At 38.7% G+C, this 27,738-nt stretch overlaps 1 protein-coding gene across 3 annotated transcripts in view; it reads right to left on the bottom strand.

Moving 5' to 3' along the window:
- Positions 1-27,738, bottom strand: part of KIF5A (kinesin family member 5A) — a 250,881-nt gene that overhangs the window by 12,924 nt on the left and 210,219 nt on the right. For 2 of the 3 annotated variants that reach the window (XM_082246229.1, XM_082246230.1), the window contains exons 24-28: positions 23,516-23,536; positions 15,241-15,457; positions 12,011-12,161; positions 6,879-6,961; positions 440-467 (exon numbers count right to left, since the gene is read on the bottom strand). In XM_082246229.1, coding sequence (XP_082102355.1) covers positions 440-467; positions 6,879-6,961; positions 12,011-12,161; positions 15,241-15,457; positions 23,516-23,536 — 500 coding nt within the window. The remainder of the gene's footprint in view (positions 1-439; positions 468-6,878; positions 6,962-12,010; positions 12,162-15,240; positions 15,458-23,515; positions 23,537-27,738) is intronic. The other variant, XM_082246231.1, reaches the window with a different exon arrangement.

The following is a 27,738-nucleotide window of genomic DNA, read 5'->3' as shown; positions in this document are numbered from 1 at the left end:
ATTCCAATGGCAAGAATAAATTAATATTCTTGCCAGTAGAATGCATTTACACTCAAACAGTAGCTGCATATAAATACATGTTCAATACGTGACTTTTAGTGCTTTTTTTGTGCTGCATTTTCCTGTCAGCAGTTCTGGCATTCAGAGCTTGTTTAGACGCCCCATGTGCATGAGGCCCTAAAAGGTTATGTCTTTCAGACTTCTGGGCACTAGCAAGCCTGCTTTTGTTAGACACGTTAAAAATAAAGCACACTATTAATTTTTTCCTATGATTCATTGATAGAATCTGGAAAAAGTGACCTGTTCTCAGGACTGGTCTGGGAAACACTGTGTTCATAATAAGTACTGGTAGCACATGATATGATGAGATATGATTCAGGATGATGTGTATGTGAATTACAAGTCATGCCTTACGCTGCGCTGTGCACCCATGACTCACCTGTTATCATTGATGTCTGTAGCATTGCCTATGTGTGCAGCATGGCATGGAAAGAAAGCTTATTAAACATTGCTTGGCAAATAATAACATCTTTAGATTACATTTTTGTTTAGCCTATTTCAAAATCATTTCATTAGGTTCCATCAAGACTTATGGCTACAGTGTCATAGAACAACATGGAATCACATTTCTAAGGGTACCCATACACATCATGATCACCCACCTGTCTGGCTGGTTATTGTCAAACCAACAAACAACTACATGTTGGCACCCTGACCTCTCCAGGAATCGACTTTGTAAGAAGATTCAATTGGTCAGCTTCAGCTTAGCTATACATACGCAATTACGGAAAGTAAAGCATTTATTCTACTTCTTGGGAAAGAGATATTCTAACATGTTGTAAAATCTCTGAATAATATTAAGAGGAGAATAAAGATGCATATGCATGCATCTTTGCTATACATGCACATGTCCCCATCTTTTGTGCCTTTAATGTATAACTTAAGCCCCGTACACATGATCAGATTATCGAACGATCTGTCGTCCGTTTTTTGTGGCATGCTAGTCTGATGTGGAAAGTGAAGAGGTTATTTTCATACGAATTTTCCCGTACGACAGAATTCTACTTCAGAAGTGATGTCATGTGTTGGATTGTTTTGTATGTGTTCTTTCGTCTCTGAGCATGCCCAGTCTTGCTCTCTTGCTCTTAAGATTTTTTTCCATCAAAATCTGTACTAATAAGACGAAAATCGGACGTTGTTTTGACGGACGACAAAAATTATATAGCCTGCACATCAGGATTTTGTCAGCCGAAAAAGTCGGAGTCAGCTGTCGAAAGCACCATACTACCAATCCAAAAATCGACAGATCGGTCGTCGGACAAATTTTCCCTACAGATTTTCTTATCGTGTGTACAGGCCTTAAGGCCCCTTTCACATGGGTGCCTTCATACACCTGATTCCGGTTGCTCAGCAGGGGACCTTTTTGCTAATCCCCACTGAGCAGGCGGATGACAGGTCCTGTCTGCTCCGCTGTGCAGAACGGACACTGAAACAGTCCAGCTTTCCTCTATGGGGAAATTGGATGGAAACAGACCGCCTGTCCGTTTCCATCCGATCCTATGAGATCCAATCCGCCAGACAGATGGAAAATAGGACCACCATCCGTCTGTTTTTTGTAGGCAGGATCGGATCAGATAGCGGTAGGTGTTAGCGGACACATCTGCTGCTCCATAGAGGAGACCAGAGGGTCTGATCAGGACCTGATCGGACAGCCCGTGTAAAGGGCCCCTAAGCCACATTTTGTTTTGGATAGAGTGGAATAGGGGATGTTTTGGATAGAGAACATCTTTCAGTTTTGTATCAATGTCTGTGCCCCCCATTACGAAGATTCACACTCTCTATTTGTCTAGGTGACCATAATCACCATGAATGAAAGAAAATCCCAAATTTTCAGTTATCACCAGAAAAAGAATAGAGGGGAAAACTTCCAATTTTCCAATGGGAACACCAGTTCTGGTGATAACTGGGGATTCCCTCTCACTTCCTGTTTTGGCTATGAGACAGAAAGTGAAGTGAATTCTCCCCAATGGGACACAGGGGGCAAAAAAACAAAAACTGACGGGTTACATTCCTCCCGTACCCTATCCAAAATAGTAAAAAAAAGTTTTGTCTTGATGGTTTATACAGTCTGTCAGCCTTTTGTTTGTGGCACAGCAATAAAGCAATGTTAATGGGTAAATGAAGGCGTGGGTTTAGTTTGGTCATTCCTGTTTAATGCCCCCACTGTTAATGCAGTTTGGCCACACAGTTCACTACTGAGTGCTAGCCATGCTGCAGTATTACTCTCCTTGGGGTGCCCAAAGGTTTCCCAGGTCTTTTATAATCCTAGCAATGCGCCTGACATGGATCTTATTTGATTTAATTTGCCAGCTGGAGATTGCCTGTGTTTGAAACAACTGCTGATAGAAGTTTTGTTCCCTATATAGTGATTCTCCTCCCAAACCTGTTTTTTTTTTTTACAACAGATACACAACCTCTGCTTCCCATTTTTGTTGAAACATCATAAGGGGAGGGGGGGGAGCACCATCAACCAATAGGCCATTGCATTGAACCCCACTGATGCCCTAGGCTCCTCCTCTTCTCTGAGTGCTCCCATAGCAAGCCTCTTGAGCAGAGCGGGGCTGCCGGTGGGGAGTGGTGTCAGGCTAAGTGTCAGGGGCGGGGGAGGGGGGTTGGGGAGGCACAAACAGTAGAAGCTGTTTCACCTTAATGCATAGACTGCATTAGGGTAAAAGAACTTCTGCCCTTAGAACCACTTTACCTACTGCTAGTATACTTTAGTAAGGGCACCTGCCAGAAAAACAGTATATTGGACAAAACTCTCTACTATTATTTGTTAAGGAAGAAAATTTTGTTTAATTCCCTAGGGCATATAGCACTTGATCTTGTTCTGATCAGTGGCCCTGTGGTCCCCCTTCTTTACGTTAGTTGTAGCTCCACCCCATTCTTAAGCCCAGGTTATGGATGTTCCTTTTGTGGGGGGGGGGGGGCAGTACAACCAGCATAGAGCCCTGCCTACTCTCTAAACTGAGTGATATTTCACCATTGTGAATGAGCAATCAGCACTACTTTTTCATTCACAACAGTAAAAGATCACTGAAAGCCGCGGCTCCAAGTAATCTATCTAGTGGTACCCTGTATGTCTAAAAGCAGCTGCAGATAGATCACACAGAGCTGCAGCTCTAAGTGATCTTTCACTATAATGAATGAACAAGCAGCACTGATTGAAATAACTAAGTACTACAGACTTTGTGATTTTTTGGCATTTACACATACAAAGCTGCTGTCCCGCTGCACACACATGCCGGGCATCCTGAAAGCATTCATAGCGCTTCACTTTTTCCACATTTTGTTATGTTACAGCCTTATTCCAAAATAGATTCAATCCATTAGTTTCATCAAAATCCTACAATAATATCTCATAATGACAATGTGAAAGAAGTTTTTTTTTAAAAGTCTTTGCAAATTTATTTATTGAGCCTTTGCTCAATACTTTGTTGAAGCACATTTGGCACCAATTACAGCCTCTTTTTTAGTATGATGCTACAAGATTGGTACACCTATTTTTGGGCAGTTTCTCCCATTCTTCTTTGCAGGACCTCTCTATCAGGTTGGATGGGGAGCCTCGGTGCACAGCCATTTTTAGATCTGTCCAGAGATCTTCAATCAGGTTCAAGTCTGGGCTCTAGCTGGGCCACCCAAGGACATTCACAGAATTGTCCCATAGCCATTTCTTTATTATCTTGGCTGTGTGCTTAGTATCATTGTCCTGTTGGAAGATGAACCTTTGCCCCAGTCTGATTTTTCTTTTTTTTTATAAACTTACAAAATATTTCAAACAAACTTCTTTCACGTTGTCATTATGGGGTATTGTTTGTAGAATTTTGAGGAAAATATTGAATCTAATCTGTTTTGGAATAAGGCTGTAACATAAAATTTAGAAAAAGTGAGAAGCTGTGAATACTTTCCGGATGCACTGTATGTAGCCCTGACCCTGCTGCATACACATGAGGTACAAAGCCTGTCTTGTGGGCTATCTGATCTTTCAGCAGCTGCTTTTACCTTTTCTTATGTTTTACATGTTTATACATACTTTTTTGTTGTTGTTTTTTTTTTTATTTTTTATTTTGCTAAGTATTTTTATGTCTGAGTATAGATCTATGTTTGTCCCAAGTATGTCTGAATCCACTTAGGGCTCTTTCACACGGCCACTCCATTTTTTTACTCCGCTCCGGCACTTTTTTTTTTTTTCACGGACACGGATGACACTTGTGTCATCCGCTCCGTATGTCCGCATATCATCCCATCCGTTTGTGGATGATATACGGACATAATGTATGACTATGGGGATTGCGGATGTCAGCGGATGACACCGCTGACATCCAATTTTGCATCCGTTCCATTTTTTAAACGGAAGAAAAATAGGGTTCTGTTCCGTTCCAAAAAACGGAACAGAACTGAAAGGACGCAAATCGGATGTCATCGGATGGTCATCCGCTGACATCCGCAATCCCATTGACATGCATTATGTCCGTTTTTCATCCGCAAAAAAATGGGATGAAATACGGACATACGGAACGCTCGTGTGAAAGAGCCCTTACTGTTGACTGATTCACTACTTGAAGTGCTGGAAGTCTATTCCAAGCATCAGCTACTCATTCTGTACAAAAATACTTTTTAAGATTTGTTTTGAACTTTTCTTTTTTTTTTCCATGCGCCTGATTGAGTGTTTTATTACAAAGTGAAGCTTCACCACATTCACTAAGCTCTGGAGAAAATTATTGCAAATGCACTTGCAAAGTGCACAAGTGCTTCAGTAAACAACTTCATTGTGTGAATAACCAACAAATTCAATCTCAATGCTTTTGGTTATATGCGTATCAGAGATGTCTTTATCATGGTATTTTCTTTTAGTTGCAGTATATTGACACATACTGGTTAAGTGTTTTACAAAATATATGTTTGACTAAAAGGCTATTTGAGAGGTTTTCTTGGTGAGAAATAGCAGGTGGGTTTGTGACCTTTGGGTAATATGGAGAGGGTTGTTCTGATTTTACCAAGTAGCTTACCAAATGTTGGAGAAAAATGTTAACTTATTAGTTTTTGTGATTTTTTTTTGTTTTTGCAAAACACTATATTTCCAAACGTATTGGGACACCTGAACTTTAATGGCATCCCAGTCTTAGTCCCTGGGGTTCAATATACTGAGTTGACCCACCCTTTGCAGCTATAACAGCTTCAACTCTGCTGGCAAGGAAATTCACATGGTTTAGGAGTGTATGTATGGGAATGTCTGATCATTCTTCCAGAAGCGCATTTGTGAGGTCAGGCACTGGCGTTGGAGAGGAGGCCTGGCTTGCAGTCTCCGCTCTAATTCATCCCATAGGTGTTCTATCGGGTTGAGGTCAGGACTCTGTGCAGGCCAGTCAAGTTCCTCCACCCCAAACTCGCTCATTCATGTCTTTATGGACCTTGCTTTGTACACTGGTCTAAATCATTTGGTGGAGGGGGGATTATGGGGTGTGGGGTTACTTTTCAGAGTTTGGCTTGGCCCCTTAGTTCCAGTGAAGGGAACTCTTAAGGTATCAGCCTACCAAAACATTTTGGACAATTTCATGCTCCCAATTTCGTGGGAACAGTTTGGGGATGGCCCCTTCCTGTTCCAACATGACTGCGCACCGGTAAACAAATCAAGGTCCATAAAGACATGGATGAGCGAGTTTGGGGTGGAGGAACTTGACTGACCTACACAGAGTCCTGACTTCAACCCAATAGAACACCTTTGGGATGAATCAGAGCGCAGACTGCGAGCCAGGCCTTCTCTCCAACATCAGTGCCTGACCACACAAATGCGCTTCTGGAAGAATGACCAAAAATTCCCATAGACACACTCCTAAACCTTGTGGACAGCCTGACCAGAAGAGTTGAAGCTGTTAAAGCTGCAAAAGGTGGGCTTACTCAATATTGAACCCTACGGACTAAGATTGGAGTTCATGTGCGTGTAAAGGCAGGCAACCCAATACTTTTGGTAATATAGTGTGGGTGGTATGATTTTTTTTCCAAACATTTGGCAGTAACTCCTAAATGGTGCGTAAAGTAATGATTTTAGGATATATGATAGACTAAAACATGGGAATACCTTTCTAACAAGGTATTACTGTCCTACCTATATGTTGTACTGAAAAAGTCACCCCTTTACCGGGTTTGGTTGCGCAGACCCTATTTCTATTTAGTTATGGTTCCAGGTTAGTGATTTAGAAATGTTTGAAGCTAGAGTATCATCCTGAGAGCCAGGACACCCATAAGGTAGGTTAGTCTTGGCAGCCAACATATTTCTCCCCTGACAGGTTTCCTAGTATAGTTGAGTTGAGTGAAATACTTGCAGAGAATTCATATATGTATATTGGTACATAAGTAACAAAATTATGCTGCACCTTTCCATAGCAAGTGCACTCTATGGCCCCCTTTATACTATGCCACTGCATTGTATCATCAGACACATGTTAAAAAGTCAGTTCATTCATTTAGAATGGCTGCATATGCAGGGTAACAGAATAAAAAAAGGTCTGAGCACTTACAGCATTATGTGCATTATGGTGAGTTAGCTGGGGTACCATACTAAATAAATATTATCACAGTGCCATGCATTTCCATATATTGGGGCACCATACTAAATGAATGACAGCACAATGCTCTACACAGTGTAGTTCACTACCATGCATTGCAGTAACATACATGTTATATTGTACATTACTAAAACGCATAGGTATGAAGCCTGCCTCAAAATGTCAGCCCGTACCTCCCTCATGGATACTTATAAATGATGCCCAAAACTGGCATTTCATTATTTGATTTGGTCTTTTAGGTAAACACCTTACCATTATCCACATTCATCTTTGTGTAGGGAAGTAGGCTGCTAGAGGAAGAATTGCTCCTTGTAGTGGAACAGGGATTGGAGAAACTAAAGTAAGAGAAAATCAAAAAGTCAGTGATTGTATGAGACTTATTTTGTAGTTTTTGACATGAGGCATTCAGTAGAGGAAGCAAGGTAAAAATAAATCTAACCATAATTTTAATCTTAACCCCATAACTTCAACCCCAAAACTTGACCTATCATTTCAATCGGTTTTAAAACCCAAAACCAAAATTGATTATTTTGCTGCTTACCATATGTTAGATGTGGTGGGTGCATTCATTTTCTTATTTCAGGCTATTTTAACTTTATTTTTACTAGATGAATCAGTTTTTTTCAACGTCTTTTAACAGTGGTCAGCTTTTATGCATTGTAAAACCATTATCCCAAAAGGAAAAAAAAATGTTTCCTGTAACTGCTTATAAAGCTGGAGTTCAACTTCAGTTTGTTAGTCAAATCCACCTAAATTTTCTAAGCTTACACTGCCCCTCCCCCAGACTGACAATGCTGCTGTCCAAAGGTTTCTGCTTTACTACTTCATCCAGAATGCAGACATCCTAAGACTGGCCATACACTATACAATTTTCCTATTCCATTTTCTTTAGATTTACTTTCAACTATGTAGTGCAAGGGCCTGTCTGATACACATTGAAAGTGTTTAGGTTTGACCTCTTATTATATGGTTTTAAAAATCTAAAGGAAAATTGGATAAGAAAATTGTATAATTTATGGCCAGCGTAAAAGACAGGAGGTGTGTTACTGGCTGGATCACCAGGTGAAATAAGGAAAAATGCCTAGAAAAGAAAATAATGCAGCTACCACATCTAAGGATTGGTAAGCTGCAGTATATTATACTCTTGTTTTTGGGTTTAATACCGCTTTAAGGCTTGTGATGATGGGCTATTGAGCGCACACCAACATCTTTCCAATACCAATGCATGAGGGTCCAAAGCCGGTTTGAAGTAAGTCAAGTGCAGGTAAGAGGGAGGTCAGCTGTAGATCAAATGCACCTGTAAGTTAATTCTAAATGATCTCTGAAGCAGCTCAACTGATGCCATTGACACAAATCCTTAATTTCTTAACACACCCCTGTCATTAAAATACTCCCTACCACTATCTGCAATCTCAACCCAATAATCACTGACCCTAATTGAATCCCTAGGGCAGTGACGGTGAACCTTTTTACCCCAGATTTTTTTGAAACTACATTTCCCACGATGCTTACGCACTCTGCAGTGTAGTTGAGCATCATGGGAAATGTGGTTCCAAAACATCTGGGGTGCCAAGGTTCGCCATCACTGCCCTAGTGGATCATAATTACTTTAATTTGCACATGAAATACCAGCACCAAAACTGACACTGTAGCACCCAGATGTCACAGTGCTGAAATCCTGGCACTGAAAACACGAATGTGTCTTCTTTTGTGGATTACATATTATTAAAGTGAAAATAAATGTGAAAAAGGTTCTATTAGAGCCAGTATGCTCTTTGCAATTACCTTTGTCCCTAGAAAATGGAAAACATAATGTAATATCTTTTAAAAAGGATGTATTTTGTAATTTAAAGAAAACCTGTGCTAGAAAACATACATAGACTATTCAAAATTGCCAGCTGCTGTAAGGCTGATCCACTTACTTTAATGCAATGCTCAGAATAGGGATGCAACAAATGGAGTCAGAACCCCTGAACTGCATCAGTAAAGGCAGAAAATTAGTGTGATAGCCAGACATCAAGCATTTTCAGAAGGTCAGACTACATAGTTTTCTTATACTTATTATAATACAGCGCTTGCCCATATAATGTAGCAATATAATGTGCTCACAAACATATAAAACACAGTAAAAAAATATATAAATTCTTGCAAATGTTCATGTGTAAAGTGCTCAAGTGTAAAGTGCTCAAGTGCCCAAAAAACACCATGAGGTGCTGAATGTAAACATGCGGCGCTGTGTGCCACACTCCCCTCTTGTAACCCCTCTCACCAGAAACGATGGACCCACAGCTTTTCAGTCTGGGGGTCAAATCAAGTTAAAATCTGGTGTTGTGGATATCGGGGCTCTTTGCGTTTGGAAACGGGTCTCCAATATAAAAATCTTGGGGTGGCTTTAGTAACCTTTAGGCTCAATAAAACAAATGGTCCGCATAGTGAAGTACTATAAATTAATATTTATTGAGCAAAATATGAAGTAACTTACAAAAATGTTGGTTAATTTGGGTATAGGGAGATCGTGAGGCTCTTCCGGATTTGCTGCTGGTAGCGTGCGTTCCACGGAGGACGGAAGGGACGTCATTGGTTTAGTGGAACCTGAAATACGTCAAACTTTAGGGAGGTGATAGGTAGCATAGGTGGGACGTATTTCCGGTCCCACTAAACCAACGATGTCACTTCTGTCCTTTGTGGAACTCACGCTACCAGCGGTGAACCCGGAAGAGCCTCATGGTCTCTCTCTTCCCGCTTTTACCTACATTTTTGTAAGTTATTTTATATTTTGCGGAATAAATATTCATTTACAGTACTTCACTATGCGGACTATTTGTTTTATTGAGCCTGAAGGTTACTAAAGCTGCCCCAAGATTTTTATATTGGTGGTACCCGTTTCCAAACGCAAAGAGGCCCGGTATCCAAAACACCAGATTTAGGCTTGATTTGACCCCCAGACTAAAAAGCTGAGGGTCCATTCCGTCTGGTGAGTGTGGATATGAGAGGGGAGTGTGGCACACATCACGGCATGTTTACATGAAGCACTTTAGCACCTTATGGAGTTTTTGGAGCACTTGAACACTTTACACATGAACCTTTGCAAGAATTTATATATTTTTTCACTGTGTTTTATATGTTTGTGGGCACATTATATTGCTACATTATATGGGCAAGCGCTTTATTATAATAAGTATATCATTTAAGGTGTAATAGCACTAGGTGGATAGCAGCTGCACATATCTTTTGAATTATTTTCACATGGCGCGAGTAATTATATGGTTGGATACATAGTTTTCTTAGCACATGTTTTAAACTTTACTTTAGCAATGGCAAAAATGTTTGAATGCGTAAAAAGATATATAACATTGCAGGGATAGATCAAAAGCGTACTGCAGCTTTTCCCTAAAATCCCTCATGTGAGACAGATTTTTCCATAGTGGCAGCTTACTAAGCATTGCTATAAAAAATTATACAGTTTATCTAGAAGAAGAAAATCTGCACACATCATCATTAAATGCATGCTTCAACAGAAAAAGCTGGATAGTAGCTTTGATTAGCAAAACAAGATACACATTCCATTCTGTACCAATATAATACCTTACATTTGCTCAACAGAAGCAAAGTCATGCCTAAACTGACTGTTTTGTTAGATATTGTTGAAACAGTTACAGTAAGAACAGTAGGGGGATTTACTAAACTGGTGCACTCAGAATCTGGTGCATCTGTGCATGGTAGCTAATCAGCTTCTAACTACAGCTTGTTCAGTTAAAGTGATTTTAACCACTTCTGGACCAGAAGGATTTGCCCCCTAATGACCAGGCCATTTTTTGCGATTCGGCACTGCCTCATTTTAACGGACAATTGCACGGTCTTTGGACACTGTACCTAAATAAAAATTAAGTCCTTTTTTTCCCACAAATCGAGCTTTCTTTTGGTGGTATTTTATCACCTGTGAGATTTTTATTTTTTGCGCTATAAACAAAAAAAGAGCGACAATTCTGGAAAAAAAACTATATTTTTCACTTTCTGCTATAGAACATTCCCCCCCCCCTAAAAAAAATTTAAAATCAATTTTTTCCATTCTTTTAGGCCAATTTCTATTCTGCTACATATTTTTGGTAAAAACAATTGCAATAAGCGTATTTTGATTGGTTTGCGCAGAAGTTATCGCGTCTACAAACTAGGGGAAAGATTTATGTCATTTTTATTTTTATTATTTTTTTTACTAGTAATGACGGTGATCTGCAGTTTTTAGCAGGACTGCAAACAATGCGGCGTACAGATCGGACCCCTAACTGACATTTTTTACACTTTTGGGGGGACCAGTGACATTACCACAGTATTCAGTGCTAACTGCACTGTTACTGTAATAATGACACTGGCAGGGAAGGGGTTAACCTAGGGGTGATCAAAGGGTTAATTGTGAACCTAGGGGAGTGTTTTCTAACTGTGGGGGAGGGGCTTTTGAAATGATCATAGAGACCTGTGATCCTATATAGAAGGATCACAGGCGCTCTGTGATCATTTCAGAGAGAACAACAGTCAGCTGTCAACAATATTCTCTCTTAGCGGGAAGCGATCGCAGGTGTCCCGGCGGCAATCATGGCCACCGACCCCTTGCATCAGCATCTTTGCTGCCTAGTGGAGGCAGGAGCAGGCCGGCTGTAGCGTGCGCTCGCCCCCAGCACCGCTACCGCAAACCGACGATTCGCGCAGCCGAGCAAGCCTGCCGGAGTATATATGCGGCGGGCAGTCGGCAAGCGGTTAAAGGCTTATTTGTTTTTTTTCCCCTCTGTAAAAGGCACATGACAGCCCACCTGGAGTTTGCCAAAAGGCACCTGGAGTACTCTCACAAGAGAAACAAAATTCTCTGGTCTGATAGAATAAAGATTGAACTCCTTGGCCTGAATGGAAAGCATCATGTCTAGATGAAACCAGGTACCACTCATCACCTGGCCAATACCATCTCTACAGTCAAGCATGGTGTTGGTAGCATCATGCTGTGAGGATATTTTTCAGTGGCAGGAACTAGGAGACTAATCAGAATCAAGGGAAAGATGAATGCAGCAATGTACAGAGACATCCTTGATGAAAACCTGCTCCAGAGCGCACTGAACCTCAGACTGGGGTGAAGGTTTATCTTCCAACAGGACAATGACCATAGAATGCATGAAGGTAAAAAACCTTTAGCCTTTGGAACCACTTTAAGCTTTGACAGTAAAACCTGGAAGCTGATTGGTTTCTGTGCAGAGCGGCACCAGGTTTTGCACCTTCCAGCTTTTGTAAATGACCCCCAGTGTTATACAGTGATATGCTTTTTTTTCTTGAAAATACATATTTACAATTTATGGGTGAAGGTAGAAGGATACATTGTATTACATGCTGACAATACTTACAATGTGTCATTGGAGGAATTGGATGAATGCATGTACATGTTTTGGTATTGCTGGAAGATGTTATTGGTGTAACTAAGGGAATCTGAACTGCGAACTCCATAGGAATTGGTTGGGGAAGATGCAGGGTAGTGTCCAGGTCTAATTGGTTTGGCTAAAAAAATAAAAAGGTAAAAAAAAAAATTTTTGATTAATAAATTAAAGTAAAAAACTTATATTAGATGTTAATATTTCATATTATTTACATTTCCTCTGTAAAATGCAAAGGGGAGGTGAAGAAAAATGCTTTGCTCTCTACTTTTATGACTTGTGCTCACTAGCCTCTGTAAAGGACCCTGGCTGACTGCTCCTACATTTAGCTAACCTGGGTTCAGTGTTTACATGTGTTCACTGTAATGACAATTACTGTATATAGTAGATGTGATCATCAATACTCACTGACACTCTGACCTTAAATAGATGTTCCTCGTGGCTTTATGAATTATTTTACGTGAATTCTGCAGTAAACAGAATATGAAAACATACTGACACCTACACTCACCAGACAAAAACTGTCTATATAGCAGACACATTTCCATAACGTGCTTGGAAGCACTTGACATGGTAATACAAGGGACTTAACATGCCTTGTATATGAGATGCACATTAGCCATGGTTTCTATAAGTATTTTACTAAGATTTCTATATAATGTTTTTAATGAGAAAAAGGAGATATACAATATACAGTATATGATTACTGTGAAAGCAAAATTTATGAGCAAATTAGATTGTCAGAAAAGACAGTGATTACACTACAAACAATTAGGAAACTGCATCATAGTGTCTAGCCTTTTTTTCCTACTTCTGTTAATACTGCAAAGTGTAACTTAGGAGTGTACTTCCCGTTTGAAGTAGAATATTTAAATACAGTGTTCTACTTTATGAGCTTTTTTTGCTTTTTTTGCCTTCCTCTTGATCTACTGTGGATACTGTTTATGGAGGTTTTCTGTGTATTAAATTCAAAGATTTCTTGTGTCCACAGGGCTAACTTTGTTACTATATTTCTTCTCATTTTTATTTTTTACCTTAATGTCTTGCTATAAGATATTTACAGTCGGGTATAAAAATAAAGGGAAAGTGCACTTGGCAGAACCACGCTCTACCCAACACATTTACTATAATTTAAAGTAGAACTATAGCCAAAACTTCTTCTTTTTTTTTCATTTTGGATAGAGCAAGGGAGGGTTATAACTCCTCTCAGATTTTTTTTCACTATCTGTGACCCATTGAGGAGATTTCCCTTCACTTCCTGCCCCATACCAGACAGGAAGTGAGAGGAAATCCCTACAAATAAAAGGAATTCCTTGGGGACTCCCAGGTCACCACAACTAGTGTCTCCATTAGAAGATTTCCCTTTCTATTACTTTTCTGGGGACAACCCAAAATTTGTGATTTTCTTTTTCTTTCCCTTTCAATGATAATAGTAAACAGAACAAATAGAGGAGATGAATCTCCCTAACGGGGGCACGGACAGCAAAAACAGCAATAACAACTGACAGGTGTTCTAATCCCTCCCCACTCTATCCAAAACGAAAAAAATACATTTTGCCTTTAGTTATACTTTAAAGTGGATGTAAACCCTATTCATGAAATCTGACCTGGGCACATCTATCTGTAGAGTTTACTTATTTCTGCTGCTCCATTCCTCTGTTATCAGCATAATAACTTCTGACAAGTTCTCCAACACAGGAGATAAAAGAAGCTGGAAATTTGTGTCAGGGTTAGTTCATAGAGATAAATTAGCAGAGAGCTGGTCTATTCACAGCACAGCTCTGCATGTTTCTTCCTTCCTCTGCCTATGTGGAGGGGGGTGTGTGTCTTTGCACTGATCAGCTAACACACAGTGTATGCCCAGACTTCACACCCACTGCTGGAACAGGAAGAAAAAATTCTAACACGATGTTCACTTTCTAAACAGTGTAGAAAGCTGAAGACAGTAGATATACAAATAAAACTTACGTAGGGAGATTTGTCTCATCTCTGTGTATCATCTGATGCTGTTCACTTCACTTGGTATACATCCACTTTAAGCTAAGATAACAGCTGGGAAATACAGCAGAGAGATAGGCCCTTGTAATGGCCATGCTAGGTGGATGGAGCTAAAACTCAGATGCAAATATCTTGCCAAAGAGGTTTCCAATAAGCTTTGCTTTTTAATATAAATAAACTTACCCTATAAAAAATTAAGTTAAATCAAAGAGACATTGTCACCTTGCTCATTCAGAGCAAATGTCTCTATAAATTGTCCAACTAATACTTAGCTTGTCAGTGCTCCCCTGTTGCTCCCTCCACTACTGTGCCCAGCAGTAAAATCTGCAGTGTCGGCAGGTGTCAGAAGCTAGTTCTTTTTTCCCTCTAGTGATACTAGACCCCAGCACTGTAACAAGGGATGATTTCATTTTCCCTAACCCTACCAATAATGATTTATTGCCACCAGCTGTGATGGAGAAACAATTGGTGGGGGGAACGCTGCTAGGGTGATTTTCGGTAGGTTGGGTGGGCCTCTTTTGCATTTTCAAAAGCCCAGCTTACATTTAGACATTATTACTAAATATAAATTCACTACAGTAAAGCAGAAGGGCAACTGTCTGCAAGGCATATGAAGACAGGGGCCCCAGCTAGACTGTTACTTATATACCTGTGTGCACTTTGTGACTTTTGTATTGGCATAGACACATTGACAAAGAAAGCATTTTCTTTTCTTGTACAGTTCAATATATTTTCACTTATTTGCTGCTACAAAATTTGAATTTCTATACATCCAGTTGTGAGATTTACACAGCTCCACCACACAATACACCCCTTTCCAGCAGGACAGGTGACCTCATTTTTCTCTGCTGCAGTTAATTCAAACTTACAAGTCCTCCCCCCTGAGCTGGACATTGAAGGAAAAGCAACAGAGTAATGAGCTCATCTATCTGATCTCTCCTGTAATCAGCAAATCACATGTTAGCATATAAGCACTGCAACATGGCTAATTGACTGTTTGTGCTGTTTCTCCTTCTCCTTTAAGCCTTGTTGTACTGTAGATTACGAAAGGCTGATGTCAGGTCAGATTCAGGTACTTACACTGCTTGTCTTAAAGAAAAAATACATTTAATGATTTATTAATGATTACAGAGCTACAGGTAGGTAATATTATGGGGCTAATTATGATGCAAATGCTTATGTCACAGATCACATATCTCTCTTACCAATCTGTGCAGTGTGAGTGCGCCTCACTGTATTCTTGTAGCGTACAGCTTCCTTAATGCGGTCCACTTCCTGCTGGTACCTTCTTTTATCCTTCATAGCACCCTCCTTGGCCTCTTTCAGTGCACCCTCCAGGGCCTTAACTCTCTCAGCCGTAGCCCGAAGACGTTTTTCCAGTTTAGGAAGCTCACAACGAAGATCTGCATTGTCACGAACCAGCTGAATGAGACCATAAAAGAAGAGTGCAAAAAATGAACTAGGCACAGAAAGTTGGCCACCCATGACCAGAAAGCTTGAACAAATATTTCATGAGCCAGTAAAAGTATTTTTTCACCTAAATATCTTTGCATAAAAATTATTTTTTTGACATGCAAACTACAGACAATTTTGTAGAAATCAGTTAACAAAAATGTAAGTTTTTCATTCATGTTTTGAGGAAATTGTCTGCTTTAATTTAGGAATTACAGATCAGACTGACCTATTTTAGCTTCTGTCCTAACATCTGCCACCCTCTTTAGCCTACAGCACATATGAATGCTTTATTTTATGAAATATTTGTTCATAAAAACAAAATAGTGTTCATTAAATGCACAATGAGCCTGAGTGCATATTGCAGTACTTTGATGAAATCATCAAAATGGCCATAAACTGCTCCAAAGATAAAGACCTTGGACCGGAGTCAATCACAAATCCAATGCTGCCAGCAAAAACTGTACTTTTATGCCTGTCCACCGCCAACACAGCATATGTGTCGTGTAATAACGGCTGACAGCAGCAACAAGAGATATTAGCATCATAAAACTAATATTATTATATAGGCACAGTTAATTGATCTATCACAATATTAATGGTTAATTAAAAATAAATATGTGATGAGTGATATTTCTTTGAAATCACTGTAATGTGTAACATATTTCTATGTCTTAAAAAAATAAATTACAACCATTAGGAAAAATAAATCAAATTATAAACATTGTAAAGAATATTGATTATGATAATATTATGTTTTAAAATTCATGATTGCCTACCCTTGTGTGCATGGAGGTTAGCTTGGGTTACAGTCTTGGAGATGTGTGCTCAATTTTAACGAATGTGTGTACACCTAATCCAAAACCCAAACCTAATCCCAGATCAGGAATAGACATTAATAGGTTGTGTTCTATTTCAAAATAACTTTCCCCTTGCCTAGCATTGCTTAGGTTCCCTGGAAAAATACAAGGCCCATCTCTGGCTGCAGTACTTTCTGACCTGGAATAAGCAAACAGGCTAGAACGCTAAGTCACAACTGCTGATCTTACTTGTTCCAAATCAGTGACTCCAAAAGTATTGAAGCCATTTGGAACAGCTTGAAAAGCATTTAGTTCTCCAAAGGAAACCTTTGCTAAATGAAATTTGGAGGCTGCCATTATTGACTTCCTTCTGAAAACACCAATGGCCTTGCAGTCATGCCTGATCTCTTGAATTCAGTACTTTCACTTACTGACTTGTCCCTTACCTTGAACATTCGTGCAACTGGTAAAATCCAAGCTCCTTATTTGTATACTTGATCCAATGAATCAGGGAGATTGAGTTACTAAAACTGAGAGTGCAAAGTCTGGTGCAGTCCTGCATAAAAACCAATCAGCTTCTACTGAGCAAGCTGAAGTTAAAAGCTGATTGGCTACCATGCCAATCATCAACCTCAGTATGTACTAAAGCCATTAGATCACCATGACTGACAGGTAACTAGCATTTTTAGAAAGAAAGGTATGTAGTGGCAGCCCCCATATTCAGCTGCACAGATTTCCTTTAAATGTGCACCAAAGTCTGTGACTGCAAATTACTTGACAACCTAATGGTAAAGGTAAAAGTGATGACAAAGTTCCATCCTCTCTTCAGCCTTTCTGTATATGTGACAGATTCAAGCCCTAAGGGATGCTTTACCAAAGTAGAGGCTATTCATTTAGGGAAGTGAATGCTGGGAAATAAGATGAACCTGTGCTCACTCTTAATACCCTATTTCGTGCAAGGGACATTTTTGATTTCCAAAGATTGGGTATTTAAAAAAAAAACTTTTTTAATTAACCTTCATTTTGATTGCGTGAGCAATGCCAACAATACAGGCTCAAATTACAGCTGATTCCTGCTGAATTTGCAAAGTTTGAGCCATGTATGCCCCTGTTGACACCACCCAGCTCAACAAAAGTCCATTGATTAATTGACTCTCGTCAAAGGAGAGTTCGAAATTCTCAGTCTTCGTCAAATTCTCATAGAAAAAAGTTGGCCGAATAACATCTGCATTAACTAGCTGCAGTCACTGTCTGGTATATCAGCAGGGGCAGATTTGTCCATCGGCATTGTTTAGCATGGATAGAGAGGAGTATGTTAGATTTCTTTTCATGTGCAACTGCACTATTAAGCATATGGACAAGAAATGTTCCAGTGTCACAACAGCCTTCAGTTCCCTAGTTTTAACTCAAATAGTAGAGCAGCGTGATCATAAAGGTGATCTAGGCTGCAAATACTGTTACAACGTCTAGGTAGATATCTACAGCAGGATTTCAAAAATGTACTGAAAGAAAAAATAATTATTTTACACATCCATAATAAATTTGATGTATTTTAAGGATAAAAACTGTTAGTAGAATGTACTGTCTTTTTACACATACAACATTTACCCTTTACATTTTGCAGATCAAATTGAAATACACTTTTTCCTTATATGTGAAATGATATTACACCATTGTGCAGGAGCTATGACATCGCAAGGGAAGCAGGCTAACATTTAGTGAGATGGGGATGGGGATCCACATAGTGAGACTCAGTTACCTTAATTAGATCTTGTTAAACTTTTGCAGCCTGACATAAAAGGAGGACACTGCCAACTGCACCCACATGGACTGTAAATTTGGTTAGAAGACCTAGAACTTTCAATGTACTAAGCTGTCTCCAAAATTAGGACAGCTTTAAATTCTACTATTACCTACTAATAGTCCCCCTTTCCACTATCAGTGAATACTATGTAGGGACTTTCCTTCCAAACTTTAAACAGCAGGGCTGTATGAGACACAAAAAATATTATCACAGGTTAAAGTAAAAATTATTAAGGTATAACAACTGGGGATGAATTACCACCACTGCAACATTGTTTTGGAACTACATTTCCTATCATTTCTGTACTCTGCAGTATAGTTAAGCATCATGGGAAATGTAGTTCCAAAACATCAGGGGTGCCGAGGTTCACCATCAGTGATGTACATACACAACTTCTGGTGCCCAAGGCACCTCCCTTCTGCTAGGATTATCATTTTACCCAGAACATTTTCTTGTTTTACTGGTCATAACCTGGTTTAGCATATTGTGACAGTTGGGCTAATTTCCTATAGGAGTAGAGCACATATACTTACAAAATGAATTTACACTTATTTTAGAGAATAATATAAAAATTAGCTTTGCAAAAAATATCTGATTAGATCGAATAGTTTCTTGGACATGATTTGATGATCAAAGTCAGCTCAATTTCACCGGTATTGTGAAGATAAGTGAATTTTTACTTTGTTTCCCCTTATGTACTAGGATAAATGAAAATTCACTTCCTTTAGTAAATTAGGGTCATTGTCAGGGCTGTGCTGCCCATAAGGCCAGCTGAGGAGGCTGACTGAAGCAGCACTCATGGAGACACGGTGGGGGCAGCACAGAGGCCAGAGTGTTACTACTGGAGACTCCAACCTCAGTGCAGATTACTATATCTAAGGCAGCAAATATGACCACCTTGGGCGGCATCCGCCACTGGCATGGCCATAGTCACTGTGTAAATCGGGTTCAATGAGCTGACTGTATATGTTGTGGTCATTAATTATAGAGGGAAAAGCAGCCTCAATGCTGTATCACCTAGGCTTGTACCTAATTATAAGTCAGGCCCTGATAACAGTGTGCAAATTACATAGCATATGTGCTTTAAACACATGCATTCATTATAGAAGTGTTCTCATTACATGCAAGCACTGCAAAGGCTAAATGCAAACAATGGATAATGCTGGTGTATCTTATGATCCCCAGTCAGTGATTGAGAAGCAATGTGATAACAGAAGCTAAGCATACAAATTCATGCAGACCAGAAAATACTGCAAATACTAACAGTAGTATGAATGAGAGCAGTAACACAAATGAAAAGAATATGTAGCCAATTCCTTCAGTTACATAATATAAATTATTGGGTTAGAGGGCTGCCTTTTTTTCTGCGGAATATTGTGGTTCAAGTGATTGGGGTCCAAGTTTAGTCAAAACTAATATAAACCCAACAGCCGTAATGATCCAGTAGCACTATTTTCCGGCAATATCATTACAACTGTACAAACATTCTGTCCTGAAAAATGCAAAATGTTGTTTAGGTTTGCCAGGAAAATAACCACATCTGTGTTTGTATTATATAGAGCAATCATTCACTGCTAAATGGCCTAAAGCAGCCCATACACGGAGCAAATTTCTTTCCTGCAACCACGGGTCACAGACAGTGTTGACCGGGGAATTCCTTTGGCCGAGACAGTGATTATTGTTAGCGGCTATATTAGCTTCTAGTGATAACCGCATGCAAAATCCGACAGACTGGTTTTACCCAAGTTGATCGGTCTAACAACTTGGTACATTCAGCCAGCCCATACATAGTTCCAATCTCGGCCTGTTTAGCAGGTGATTCGAACTGTCTTTGGCCTGCCTTAGAATGTTCAGTTCTAAATAAGGCCCTCTTGGGCTTACTGATCTAAAACCTAATTGTCAAAATGAGAGTGACCCAATAGGACTTTCTTCCCTTTTTGGTTTCCAATGTCCAAAAACTCTGTTTATAGTATGACCACATAAGCTTTAGAAATGGTTAACATATTTTGCACAATACTGTTCACAGCAACATGTGATAAAACAAATGTATAACAATTAACAATTGTGGTCTTGCTCCTCCTGCTACAACAGAGGCTTTGGATTTACCACCCACTTTTCCTGCATTTTCATAACATAAATTAAAAATCCAATTAGAAATGTAGGAACCACATGAAATTGCCACAGCGGATTTGCAGACCTAGGCACTCATATCAAATCTCACTATTAGAGTTCCCAGAATTTTTTTTAAATTCTACAATATTTTGTCCACCACTGGCTTGATCAGATTAATGGCATGCGGTGTGAATCACACCTGTGTTACTTCCATCCAATATTTTGGGTCCTTCCAAATATTTAAAGTGCAGTGCAAATACAGCGCAAAGATAAGTGATAAACTAAAATTGCATAGTATCAATAGTAAAAACCGAAATGCAGCTGTTCATAAATTATGGTGAACCCAAAATTCTCAAGTGCAAAAAAAGATGTATGTACACAGCGCAAAACAGTATTGAATGTGAATGATACACAGAAAAATAATTTTTCTACAATATAGAACTCTTAAAGTGCACCGTGCAATATTAAAAAAATGTGCAAAAAAGCTGATATGTAGAAAACATATAAATATAAATAATAATAGAATAAGGTGCCAGTCCAGATAAAATAGTTCATAAAGATCTCAATAGATGGTTAGATGTAAACAGTCCCAAATGGGTCCCACGAAAGTGCTGGAGTGCCAGGAAGAAAGTGCACAATCATGCAATCATTACGGTGCAGTGAGCAAGTGCCGGTCCTCCCCCTTTGGGTATTCACTTACCGGACAAAAATGACCCCTATGCTGTACAGCTATAAAGGTCGACAGAGCTTATGTCCTAGTAAGGAACCAACTGCCACACAGGTATGTCTCCAAAGATGCAAATACCCCGATGCCTGCCTGGTGTCCTCCGACCGCCCGCCCAGACCTCCTACTATACAGACAGACAATCCTCCCGATCTACTCCGACACCGAGCCCGGCCTCCTCCACCAGGGGTCATTTTTGTCCGGTAAGTGAATACCCAAAGGGGGAGGACCGGCACTTGCTCACTGCACCGTAATGATTGCATGATTGTGCACTTTCTTCCTGGCACTCCAGCACTTTCATGGGACCCATTTGGGACTGTTTACATCTAACCATCTATTGAGATCTTTATGAACTATTTTATCTGGACTGGCACCTTATTCTATTATTGTTTATATTTATATGTTTTCTACATATCAGCTTTTTTGCACATTTTTGTAATATTGCACGGTGCACTTTAAGAGTTCTATATTGTAGAAAAATTATTTTTCTGTGTATCATTCACATTCAATACTGTTTTGCGCTGTGTACATACATCTTTTTTTTCTTCCAAATATTTGCCAGGGTGTTGTAAAAGTGGTAAAATGTACCTGTAATTCCATAACAAGCAGTGTTTATATTTTATTATGGTATAACATGACTATTCTCCCAGTGTAAGCCACTATCTCATTACCCAACCACTCTAACAAGACATATCACATATATTAATGGATTTTGTATTTTGTATTGTACAATATTTTTTTTTTTTTTTTTTTCAACAATATAGCCATAGCTATGCAATAGAGGTGACGTACACTCAGAACAGAATCTATGTATATTATGGCTGCAAATGCTAATGCAGAAATAAAATAGGGAGCAGGGTACAATCAGAACAGAGTCTATGTATATTATGGCTGCAAATGCTAATGCAGAAATAAAATAGGGAGCAGGGTGAGACTAAGTTTTTTCGTTTGATTTAACTTTAGTTTTTTAATAGTAGCTAAACATTTTACGATCAAATGCAACAGGAGTGTAAATTATGGATTGTCAAACATCAGATAAGGAATGCAAACAGGATGTGAACTAAATATACATACTGCTTTAGCAATCCTGTTCTTCATAAACTTCTAACAATTTTCAAACTTCTACGGCCTTTTGGGGAGAAAACATGGCAGAGGTCTTACAGCAGGATCACCTACAGACAGGGGATCATCACCCAATGAGCAACTGACATCTCAAGTCCATTGCCAAATTAGGGTCAACTAATTGAGAGCTTAGCACACAACCTGGCCAATAAAGAAAAGGGCAAAGCTGTTCTTGAGTTGCTCATAGGCAAGGTAGGAGCATTGCTATAGCTCGTCCTGTAGCTACACCCTATTGCCCTAAAAAGGTATGAAATTTAATCCCTGATCACCTATATTTAGGCTTCAGTTTTAAGACCAACATGATGACCAATGAAGCCTTAAAGTTGAGCAATCTAGTTAATAAGGTTTAAAAAAACATAGTTCACATGGAAGATTTGATACATAACTACTGTGTCTAAATTTCCACTCCTTTTTTTCCAAATTGTCAAAGATGGAACACTGCTAACAAGTTATAAATTGACAGAGGTTGCAATCCTTACTGCAGGTGAAAGCAACAATGCAAAAGAGTCTTTGTTTTCAAGTGATCCATGTATAAGAGAGGCGTGCAGAGCGGCATGCCAAGTCTGCAAACAACATACCTCATTCACTAATGCCACATGTAACAGCTAACGTCAGAGCTGTCACCCTGACTCCATGTTGCTGCATTTATTTAAATCCTTTCCGCTTTTGCTGTGATCATATTTTTATACAGTATAATGGACTATGAAACTTAAAGAGGAACTCCAGTCAAAGAAGGAAAGCAATTTTTACATAGAATACAGCTCCCCTTTATGTTTTTTTCACAACCACTCCTTTCTACTATATACATTGTCCGTTATAATATTGGGCTGCTTTAACGTTCTGTGTGCTACCTAAACATCTCCACCACCCTCATCAGTTCTAGAAGTATGAGATTCAGAGTCAAGGCATTAGTCTATGAATTGTTTTTAATCCCAGCAGGAGAGGAACAGAGATCTGGTCATTCCAACTATTTTTATTCACGCTTTTCAGCCATGGCAGGCACTTTTCTTTTCTGGAAGACTGATTTATAATTTCAGCTAGGGTTTAGATATGTATGGATATATAGGTATGTATAACACAGTTTTAAATTACAGGAATATAACCTGTAAAACAAAGCAAATATATATTATGCCCATAAAGTGACAGATTATTATTAATATATACACTAATATATACACTAATATATGAAAAAAGGTCCCACACTTGTAAAGAGATTTTGGACAAACTAGAGAGGAAGTCAACTAAGTGTTGGATAATTAAACCACTGTTGCTGAACGTTTGCCTGACGTTCCTCTTTAAATTTAAGAATGCTCTGCTGATGAGACTAATATCACAGGAATCTCTGAAATAAGAGAACCAGATTACTGCTTAATGCAGAAGAGAAGTGGACACACATAGGGCTGAGTGAACAGACGCCAGCAGACCTGGAGTTAGGCAAACATCTCTGTATTAATATCTTTCAGTACCTTGGATACCCAGTCATCCAGCTAAATGGAAGGCAGCAGGGAGGGAATGGGGATACAAATGGGAGTCATTGAAAAGAGATTGCTTTTCTGTACAAATGCAACGTGCAAACCAAAAAAAAAAAAAAAAAAAAAGAGCATGGAATAAATAGAAAAAAATGGACTCAGGGTGAAATGGCACTTAAAAATAAAGATGCGGAGGATGCTTGGTAGATAGAACAATATAAATTCAATTATTCATTGAATTTAGATTGAGGTGTAAGATGGAAAAAGTTCATAAAAGCTATTAAAGAAGCAAGTACAATGATATTCCTTGGACTGTATAAGACATTTGATCAGAAAAGCTGCGCAAGCAGATAAAAGCCTTTGACTCTGACAGTAAAGGTGGAGCTGACATACTCCTAGCTAACTGCAGGTGTGTAGGGAATGATTCTGTAGCTTGTAAGTTTGAGCTGAGAGCCCTATGATCATATATCATGTAAAACAACCATCAATATATGCAAAATAGTATAATTGGTACTATATGTAAAGATGAAACAAGTCTTCTTAAAAGGAACAACTATATTGGGACAAGAGTCACCAGTAAGCCTATGTATTTTTAGAATACGTATATTTTTAAAAAATTTATATTTTTAATTATTTTATATTTCTCCTTCAACAGTCACTTTAAAGATATATTTGCACAGTATATAAATCTGTGGATGGAAAATTATAATTTCTTATATTGTAAAAAGCACCTAGAAAGCAGGTGGGGAAACCTTTAAGTCATTTCACCCGGTCTAAATTATACCTGGTAATGCTGAGAACTAGTAGAATTCAGCTATGTATTCATTACATTATTATAAAACATTCATAATATCGATATAACCAGAGTATATAAAGATAAACAATTTGTTCTCAAAGATGTGCTACAGTAGTAAATATTAAATTAACTTAAAAGAAACATTTTAGAATAATAAAATGTGTTTGCTTCTAAAATCATTATGTAATTTAATGTTGGAAAACATTACCTTTCCATTTCAGTTTGTAACCAGATGTAATTTTCTACAACTGCCACAAAAATCTATTCCTAATACAGTATCTAATGAGCAGCTAGGACTTTTTAGAGTCTTCACTCCCTGCTCCTGTAATTGGCTCAGTGGCTTTCTCAGAAATGTACACAGAGCATGGAGGAATGTATAGAGATTTTATATATACTTATGGTGAGACTAAATAATAAAATTCCTTTAGGTTGAATGGGTGACACTGTTATTAACACCTTGTTGTCCTCCCATAAATACCAAAAATAGAGACTTTGGGGAAGATTTACTAAAACTGGTGCACTCAGAATCTGGTGCAGCTGTGCACGGCAGCCAATCAGCTTCTAACCTCAGCTTTTTCAATTAAGCTTTGGTGAGCCTCTTGTTTTCCATACAGAAGTGAGCCTGAATTTGCACTCTCCATCTTTAGTAAGTAAACCCCTCTGTCCCAGCTCTACTCCTACATAGTTCATTCTGATAATATTTATATCTATATTGCAACATATGAAACTTGGTTTGTAAAAGTATAGATAGATTACATATATAGATAGATTACATATATATATATATATATATATATATACAGTATATATATATATATATATATATATATATATATATATATATAAGCTTTCTTGCAACAATGGCAATACAAAACAGTATATGCATAACATCCCCAGAAAATGAATTCTCCAATGAGGTTGTCTCTTAACTTTTTACAGAAGGTAAAGGCTTGGCATCCACTGACCTTGGATGGGAAACTTAGTGAGAATCATTTCAAGGTACTGGACATCTGGAGTGACACCGAGATACAGTATATGCCCTCGCTATGGCAGATTATGTGATTAGAGCAGATTCCCCCCAAATAACAGCAATAACCTTTCTCAATTTTTAAAGAATAGAAGAACATAGGAATCTGCAAAGAAACTTGCTAATTTCTTTTGCAGTGTACAGTACAGTATAGGTGACCCGTAGGTAATTAGGATATTTTGAGCATCAATGCTCTAATCACAGAAGTACACTTAATGAACAACCTACTGATCTGTTAGAGAAAAAAATAAATATTCACTAAAACATTATGAATAAACAAGTGTGAGCTGGCTTTTTCACAAAAACTCCAAAAAATCTATGCAAGCTGCTATGAATTAGCAAAATTTTACTGCAATTGCTACAAATGATAGTAAAACCTTTCTTGTGCCAAGTTACCTACTCAGCAGAGAATTAGTGGCTGATTTAAAGTACATTAACAATTTGTATTTTTTCTTATTACACCTGGGTGCAAGTCAAATCTCAGACCATATTATAGAATTTCTGAAACATTAACCAAACAATTATGCATGTACCATGCCAACAGACAGAGTAAATACTGCTTCAGTTGTGCAAACATCTGTCTGACTCAAGTAATCTACAATGACAGGTTTTCCTAGATAATATAAAAATCTCCCATGGGCTTTAGCACTGATAGCTTTACCACAGTAAATAAGGAAACTGCAGCAGAAAGTAATTTTATATCCTTCCTGATACAAACATAGACATTTATATTGACTAGCAAAAGGTTCATAAACGATATACTCATGCACCAGTTTTTCTGATAATTGACACTTTTGGCTATATCAAAACATTTAAAGAGCCAGTCCACCTAAAAGTGAAATATTAATCATAGACCTTGGCTTCTTATATATCTTTCGTATGCCAACAGTAAGATTTCCTTGCCATAGTTCCTGACTGTTTTCTTCCTATAACATTCTCCATACTTTAATATAAATAAAAATAAGTAAAATGGGACTTGTGTTAGAGACAAAACATGTACAAACCCAGGAAATCAAACTTTCCAGGAGGTATATTAAACTGGTTTCACTCTCTAGAATCCACCAAAATAGATATAGCAGTTTTCATTTGCATGACCAGCCTAAGTTATTGACAGAGAAGGTGAGTCTACCCAGCAAAGAACAGTCTTACACAAAAAAGAATGTTGTTAGCATCTCAGTTTGCTGGTAAAGGTGACTCTTTCTGTTTTTTTCACAAGTTTCTTTAAAGCCCATGTTACATAAGCTTTTCTATAACAACTTGCCAATGACAATTACTACCTTACAACCCGGACCAGTAAGATGTTATTCCCTTATTGGTAAGATCTGTCATGGTTCCAGGCCAGCATAGGAGAGATTCCATTAGGTTAAGGGAAAGCCTCTCCTTGATTCTGCGGTCTGCGATGTTCTGCCAGCAACAGAATTGCCCATGTGGCATGGCCCTAACACTGCCTGCTACTCATGTTTATTGTTGGGTGGTCTATCACTTAAGGAAGAAGACGGAGAGAGCAGGAAAAGCTTCTGAGAAAATGACACCAGTGGCTGGTGAGCTATAACTCAGAGCGGCACTGACAGAAAAAGACAAGCCCAGAGTAAGTTGGCCATAATGTGGAAGTATGCTAGGGATTCCTGCACCTTGTTGCAAATGTTTTCCTGCCCCTACTTTTGTTTTGTTTTGAGAGTAGTTTAGATCAGCATGCACTCGGGCAGCAATTGGGAGGAGATGTGGCTCTGTAGAAATGTAGAAGAAAACAAGGCACCTCTAAGTGCAGTATTGACCATTTATTAAGACATCAAAGGGTTAAAACAACTTACAAGAAGTTCCTTAAAATGAAGGCCAAGAGCAAAACCTGGTATCAACCAACAGCATTTCTTGTAAGCAAGAGGAGCCGATTTTCGGCTATCCAGTGTCCAGGAAGCTGCTTGGTATGTCGGCGTGAAACAATCACATAGCGTGGTAGGGCTTCCTGTAACCACGCTGGAACGCACGCGACCGGTGTCAGATGCGGGTGGGCGGTAACATGTTTCGGAGCATGTACATACCACGCTGTGTGATTTTTGCACGCCGACATACCAAACAGCTTCCTGGACACTGGATAGCCGAGCATCGGCTCCTCTTGCTTACAAGAAATGCAGTTGGTCGATTCCAGGTTTAGCTCTTGGCCTTCATTTTAAGGAACTTCTTGTAAGTTGTTTTAATCCCTAACGTCTTAATAAATGGTCAATACTGCACTTAGAGGCGCCTTGTTTTCTTCTACAATTGTATAACAACTACAATGGGAATGCATAGATATCCCAATAATGCCATTATTACAGTAACAGAAATTATTATAATTTCAAAGCAATGTTGAAAATGTTACAAAACGTAAATATTATCGCAATTTATTGGTGAATAAAAATA

The sequence above is a fragment of the Pelophylax lessonae genome (genome assembly GCF_965119305.1).
Source record: "Pelophylax lessonae genome assembly, chromosome: 2".
NCBI lineage: Eukaryota > Metazoa > Chordata > Amphibia > Anura > Ranidae > Pelophylax > Pelophylax lessonae.
The sequence above is the reverse complement of the archived record's forward strand: the minus strand, read 5'-3'. Positions and strand labels throughout refer to the sequence as shown.